Below are 7,110 nucleotides of genomic sequence, written 5' to 3'. Positions count from 1 at the left end.
CCCTCAGTTTCACATTTAAGACCAGCCGACTTCATCCAGGCGAAGGAGTCGGTGGGAATGCTATTCTGTTCCACACACTGCATGTACACACGATGCAATGGTTAGTCAGAAAGCTTCTCCATGAATGACCAACTCTGGGCAGACTTGGTGAAGGACTTCACCTGGTTTACTCCCATCGCTGTACCGTCCAACAGCACATTGCCATCAACAAAATCAACCTCAAATTTCAGATTCTTCTTCATATTATTATTTTTATTAAAACCATTCGAAACTCTCCCAGAAAATTATTGTTTTCATAATCCCGCATCTATGATTTGATGATAAAGTGTTTGAAAGCACGCCCACACAATCCATATATATTTCTGGAAAGATTCATGGTAGTTGATTAAAACGTGGAGCAGCTTTCCAGTTACCTCTGACATAATCCACATCGCAGGCAGCACATTAAAGTTACCTTAACCTCTCAGTCGTTGCAATCTGTCACGTGTTGTTTATTTCTACATGTCATATGATCGAGTTCAACAAGCTATGAACGTTTTGTCATTTGTCAGCGATATGAACAGTTGTCAGTAGGGTAGCATTTGAGACTACAAAATGGTTTAAAATTTGCCCAGATTTCTCGAAACAAACTCAAGTCTGAGTTTCGACTTAAGTTAGCGTTTTTACTCAAATTTGAAAAAAGCGCAGGAAAATGCATTTCCCAGAATGAACTGAAATCGATATTATACTCAAACTTAGTAGACAATTTGAGTTTGGTGGCTAGATTACTTAAGTTGTTTGGGCTTTCATATTGTAAAACCCAGTTTGAAATCTGAGTAAAAACTTAAGTTTGTTTCGAGAAATCCTGAGCCAAATTTGTATTCAATAATTCCAGAGATATGTGAAATTTGTATTTGGCAATAATCGATTATTTTGACATTCTATATTGACTCTTATTTAATGTTGTGTTATAATCTCATAATATGTGTGTGATGTATATGTGTTGTGGTTATCTCTTATTCTTTGGCATATTAGTCTATTACAACTAGTTTTAAATTGGTTAACATTTCGTGTACGAAATTTGCCACCCTATTTTGCTTGTATTGTGTATCTTGTGTTGTAACTTTCAGTAAATCTGACCTGATCTCGTGTTTAATTTATCCGAGCTGTGGGCAGCTCTTGTCCACAGGCGGATGATGTATGGTAAAATGCATCCTTAAACCATGAGAATATTACATCAGATTCCTTATTTAGACCACAACGACGACCTAAGTACGACTTCTAAGTGAGTCAGGGGCGGTGGGGTAGTCTAGTGGTTAACGCGTTGACTCGTCACGCCGAAGATCCGGGTTCGAATCCCCACATGGGTACAATGAGTGAAGCCCATTTCTGGTGTCCCCCGCCGTGATATTGCTGGAATATTACTAAAAGCGGCGTAAAACCAAACTCAGTCAGTCAGTCTTAGTGAGTCCAACGATCAATGTGAGGCCTCTTTCTATCCGTGCAGGTGGTTGAGAAAACAATAAACTTTCGTTTATTGCCATGTTACACACCAACCGATACCCACTTATATTGGCTGAGCTAGGGCTTGACATGGGCGATGTACGGTGATCGTTTACATATCACATACGGTTAACTAAACTGACGTACAAAAGAAAGTACACACTTGGCGTTTGTGGGATTATTTTTCAACAAACAACTTAGACATTTTGAGAAATATATAGCTTGTGACTTACAGTTTACAAACATTACGTACGTTTTGCCCAAACAAGACAGATATCCTTCACAGTTTTGAGCGTTGGACACCATGAAAATCATGATTCTACTGAATCGCAACTTCATGTTACGCATCAACAGTGTAAAAGCATGGATGGTTAGCAGTATACCACTATAAGGGAATACATCGAAATGACAAGATCGTTAGCAGCGGAACGAGAAAGAGCGATTGGAATGTCAGAGATGGGGGCTTAAACAGGCATACTGACAGAACATTCAGATGGACAAACACAACTATCATGAGTCTAATGAGACGCGTAAACCAGATTTTACAGATATCGGATAGCCCCAGAACTGAAAGACCGAGAGTGACGACCCCATAAAATGACCATCACCTGCGCGTTCTTCGTCTGCTCAGCTGATGCTCACAGTGACGTCATCAGCATCAATAGCGTTGGGTCACCTCATCAGCAGCAGGTACACAGTCATGAGTGAGAGACTGCATGCTGTCGGCATCCGGTTCAAGCGACTATTTGGTAAATGTCATGAACCCGTCAACAGTGACTGTATTGTTGGGTGAGGAACGTGAGGTGCTGGCAACATCACAGCTGGGTACTCCCGCCCCTGTGCCAACACTGTTCCCTCCCCTTACATTCTTCGCTGACCCTGTTCCAATACCCTTTCCCAGCCTATAGCTAACACCCTTCCCTGTGCCAACATTGTTCCCTATCCTTACATCCTTCGCTGCTGTCCCTAATCCCATTACCATTTCCTAGCCTAACACCGTTCCCTGTCCCAACACTGTTCCCTATCCTTACATCCTTCGTTGCTGTCTCTATCCCAATACCCTTCATTAGCCTAACACCCTGCCTTGTCCAAAGACTGTTTCCTATCCTTTCATCCTTCGCTGCTGTCCCTATCCCAATACCCTTTCCTAGCCTAACACTCCTCCCTGTCCCAACACTGTTCCCTATCCTTGCATCCTTCGCTGCTGTCCCTATCCCAATACCCTTTCCTAGCCTAACACTCTTCCCTGTCCCAACACTGTTCCCTATCCTTGCATCCTTCGCTGCTGTCCCTATCCCAATACCATTTCCTAGCCTAACACCCTTCCCTGTCCCAACATTGTTCCCTATCCTTACATCCTTCGCTGCTGTCCCTATCCCAATACCCTTTCCTAGCCTAACACTCTTCCCTGGCCCAACACTGTTCCCTATCCTTGCATCCTTCGCTGCTGTCCCTATCCCAACACCCTTTCCTAGCCTAACACCCTTCCCTGTCCCAACACTGTCCCCTATCCTTACATCCTTCGCTGCTGTCCCTATCCCAATACCCTTTCCTAGCCTAACACCCTTCCCTGTGCCAACATTATTCCCTATCCTTGCATCCTTCGCTGCTGTCCCTACCCCAATACCCTTTCCTAGCCTAACACCCTTCCCTGTCCCAACACTGTTCCCTATCCTTACATCCTTCGCTGCTGTCCCTATCCCAATACCCTTCATTAGCCTAACACCCTAGGCCTGCCTTGTCCAAAGACTGTTTCCTATCCCAACACCCTTCACTATACTAATCATGTCGTAACATCGCTGTCCTCAGACTGTTCCCTGTCCTAACACTGTTACCCTACCCTAACGCTCATCCCTGTCTCCAGTCTGTTCCCTATGGTAACACCCTTCCCTGTACTCAGATTGTCCCCAATACTCTTTTCTGTCCCCACACTGTTTCCTATACTACACACTTCCCTGCCCACACACTCTTCACTCTCGTCCCCAGTCTGTTTCTTATCGTAACATCCTTCCCTGTACTCAGGTTGTTCCCTGTCTCAAATTCTCTTTTCTGTCCCGACTCTGTTCCCTATACTAACACTCTTTCCTGTCCCCACATGCTTCCCTCTCTTCACACTGTTACCCACCCTAACACTCTTCCCCGTCGCTACACTATTCCCTAGCCCTAGCCCATTACCCGTCCTCAGACTGTTCGCTATCCTAACCCTCACTATCCTATATATGAATTTTAGGTGGCTTAGGTTCCTTCTCCACTAAAGCTGCACATTGTGAACTGGTAACTGACCAAAATATAACTTCTGGATCTCTTCATTTTTCAACATAATAAATGGTAATGGTATTGAGTTTCAATGGTATTGTAACCACATTCAGTTTACGCTGAGATGTGTCCAAAGATACAACATAATAAAGTCAACCTGTCCATTTTGGTTAAAACCAGATACGATAATTAGTACATCAATTCATTCATACGTTGTTTACAGAAAAAAAACTGTAGTACAAATCCAAACGAACAACCACAATGGCCGCTATTTTGTTAGCAGTTACAAGGGATTCGTTCTAGTTTTCTCAGTGAATAAAGTGACTTCCCATAAAATTTAGCTTTTATCCTTAAATAATAGTTCAATATCATGTCAATAATCAAACCAACAAAACATGGGCAAAATGTTCAAAACAAAAAACACAGCAAAAGGGGCCAAAATAAAGGTAACGTATCTGGCCTTTTCAAGTCACAAGTGACTTTTAACCAGTGAGGCATAACGGAAAATGTTCAAAACAAAAAACACAGCAAAGGGGGGCCAAAATAAAGGTAACGTATCTGGTCTTTTCAAGTCACAAGTGACTTTTAACCAGTGAGGCATAACGGAAAACATGGAACCACAATCGATAGAATTCAAATGTTAACTACTTTTCCAAGCACTGGTTATTGCAACTCTCTAATGTTTGGCATATCACAGCAAACTATCGACTCATCACTGGTGCAGGCAAATATGAACACATCACGCCAACATTACGTACACTGCATTGGCTGCCAATAAGACAAAGAATTGTTTTCAAGGTGTTGGTGTTTGTGCACAAGACCCTTAACAACCAAGCTCCAGAATATCTGACTGAACTAGTGTCATGGTATCAGCCATCACGAACTCTGAGATCAGCCTCTGCAAAACAAGCAGCAGTGCCCTCTAGCTACCCGCAGACTGAGTTATGCCGATAGAGCTTTTGCCTCTGTTATGGAACCAACTACCTGAAATTTGAAAAAACTTGTCAGACATCATTCCATTAAAAAAAGAACTAAAAACAGTTCTCTTCAACAGAGCATTTGACCAAGCGCCTTAGAGCCAACCTTGGATTCAGGCGATTTACAAATATTAACATTATTGTATTATTATTATTTTTAGATTTCTTTAGTTGAAAGTCCATTGAATTATGGTGCAGAAATGAGTGTACGCAACACCCAATTATCGATATCTTACTGCTCGAGTACAAATTTACTCAGTCTTGCTTACGCAAAATCTTTACAAACATGCGCAAGTTAAACATGTGGAATCGTTATATATTTGGTCCAGACTGCGCCTAGACACATAGGCATACAACAGCTGCGGTCCGTATATAGAACTGTTTTCATGACAATCTGTTGATTACTTCACAGATCAGTCATGGCTTGTATTCCCCGGCAGAGACACGTCTACACCAGTGTGGTGTTATTGTGCATATCCGTGTACATTTATGTCAGTGCATGGGCCATGATGTATCGGTCTATACGGAAACGAGACATACTCTGTGGAGTTAATCATGGGGTGGTCAATGGTGGAGGGAACGTCGTTACTCATCTGTGGGGAAACGTTTCGTCACATGGAGTTGAGGAGCGTGACATTTCAAACCCAAGAACCACCAGGAAAAGTCTGCTGAACAAGTGGCGTAACATCACGTCTTCCTCTACAACATCAGCACCACAAAGAAACGCAACGATGGCAAAATTCCCTCCTACCTTAGTACGAGGTAAAGACATTACTCCACTTATATCGGAATTCTTTCAGTTAAAGACTAATGAGACGAAAGACGATTTTGTCAATCTTCATAGGTACAAGTTTTCCCTTGACTCCAAGCGATGTAGATATGGTTCCACCTTCTTGGCTATTATCGTTCATTCGGCTCCTGGGAATACTCAAAAGAGGAATCTGATACGAGAAACCTTTGGATCGATTGGATCTTACAGAAACAGAAACATAGCTGTTGTGTTTATGTTAGCAGCAGTCAAGCAGCAACGAGCACAGGTCCTTTTACGACACGAGTCCCGGAGATATGATGATATTGTGCAAGGGAATTTCCCAGACTCCTACAAGAATCTCGTGAGGAAACATATTATGGCAATGCACTGGTTCAAGTATAGCTGTAAAGCTAAATACATTCTGAAGTTGGATGACGACACGTTTGTCAATCCATACAGAATTATTGACCATATTCTGAGAACTGAACCTCAAGGGCTCACCATTGAATGCAAATTGTTACAATATCGAAGTCCTGTCAGAAACAAATGGTCAAAATGGCACACTCCAGAATCGGAGTATCCCTTTTCTGTTCTACCACCATTTTGTTTAGGTTTCGCTTATCTGACAACTCCAGAAAGTTGGGCTGCCATGTACAAAGTTTCTGAAGCCAACAGGCTAATGAGCATGGATGACTTGTATGTCAGTGTTGTGTTGGCTATGAAAGCTGGAGTACAAAGGACAGACTTCAGCAACATTCTGGTACAGTGTCCGAGGAATAAGGCATTTGATTATACAGAACTAAACCGGAAAGCGATAGTCATCGACCGGGGAACATATTGTGGATCAATTCCCTTCAGCCATTGGAGACAAATAGAGTATGACAATGAACACTTTTGATTAATGAACAGCAAAGTGGCAAAGCAAGGTATTTCTAACTACTGTAGTGTATCATGCTGTTTCATAGAGCTGCAGTACACCCCCTGTGGCACATTTCATGAGCTTAATCGGTTCTTTACACTCCTTTATTTATCTTTACACAATAAACAGGCATTAGTCAAACCTCCACCTAATTCGCATTATACCTAAATCAACGCTGTCAACCTTAATTTGGACATCATTTGACAATAAAATTGATCACATACTCAAGATACAAAAGTAGGCATTATTACTGATCCTGAATTATCTGTTTCCAAGTATTTCATAGAACGTCCAGGTTACCATTTATTATTCATCGATTCTGGTGGTTGAGCTAAAATGTGAGCATGGTTTATAATGTCACTGGTAGTGTATTAGATGAAAGGAATAAATTAAAAGTATTCGTGAGGTTTGTGTCGCATTGTTCATAAGCCGTGTCAGTGTGTCATCGCTCGATGATGCTACGTCAGTATATATATTTCTGCTATCCAGGTGATGATAAAACGATTTACCAGCACGAAACCTTCTGTCTGTACTCAGTTCAAAGTCTCTGACCTGACCACACTTTTCAATATAACGGTAACGCTATGTTTCAGGGCATTATCATTTGCAGAAGCCCGAAGTCTTTCATTAACTGCCCGATGAAGGATGGCAGTTGAAAAATCCGAGGGCTTCTGCAAATGATAATGCCCTGAAAAATAGTGTTACCGTTATTATAGCTAAAATGG

The 7,110-nt window shown here is 42.0% G+C and overlaps 2 protein-coding genes across 2 annotated transcripts; one reads left to right on the top strand and one right to left on the bottom strand.

The window, feature by feature from the left end:
- Positions 1-2,431: 2,431 nt before the first annotated feature.
- Positions 2,432-3,197, bottom strand: LOC124273307 (putative per-hexamer repeat protein 5; the record flags this gene model as incomplete). The annotated part of the gene is made up of 1 exon (XM_046708548.1): positions 2,432-3,197. A coding segment is annotated over exon 1 (766 nt), but the record flags the coding sequence as incomplete, so codon positions are not given.
- A 1,904-nt stretch (positions 3,198-5,101) lies between these two features.
- Positions 5,102-6,881, top strand: LOC124273306 (beta-1,3-galactosyltransferase 1-like). Its single transcript, XM_046708547.1, has one exon. The coding sequence runs from the start codon at positions 5,135-5,137 to the stop codon at positions 6,362-6,364; it is 1,230 nt and encodes a 409-aa protein (XP_046564503.1). The 5' UTR covers positions 5,102-5,134; the 3' UTR covers positions 6,365-6,881.
- Positions 6,882-7,110: the final 229 nt, after the last annotated feature.

The sequence above is a fragment of the Haliotis rubra genome, unplaced genomic scaffold (assembly GCF_003918875.1).
Source record: "Haliotis rubra isolate DU_JTF1 unplaced genomic scaffold, ASM391887v1 Scf1793, whole genome shotgun sequence".
Taxonomy (NCBI): domain Eukaryota; kingdom Metazoa; phylum Mollusca; class Gastropoda; order Lepetellida; family Haliotidae; genus Haliotis; species Haliotis rubra.
This window is presented reverse-complemented; position numbering and strand designations above follow the sequence as displayed.

What these genes read in the sequence shown, in the direction of transcription:
- LOC124273306 (XM_046708547.1), top strand. Translation starts at nt 5,135, where the DNA reads ATGGCTTGTATTCCCCGGCAGAGACACGTCTACACCAGTGTGGTGTTA.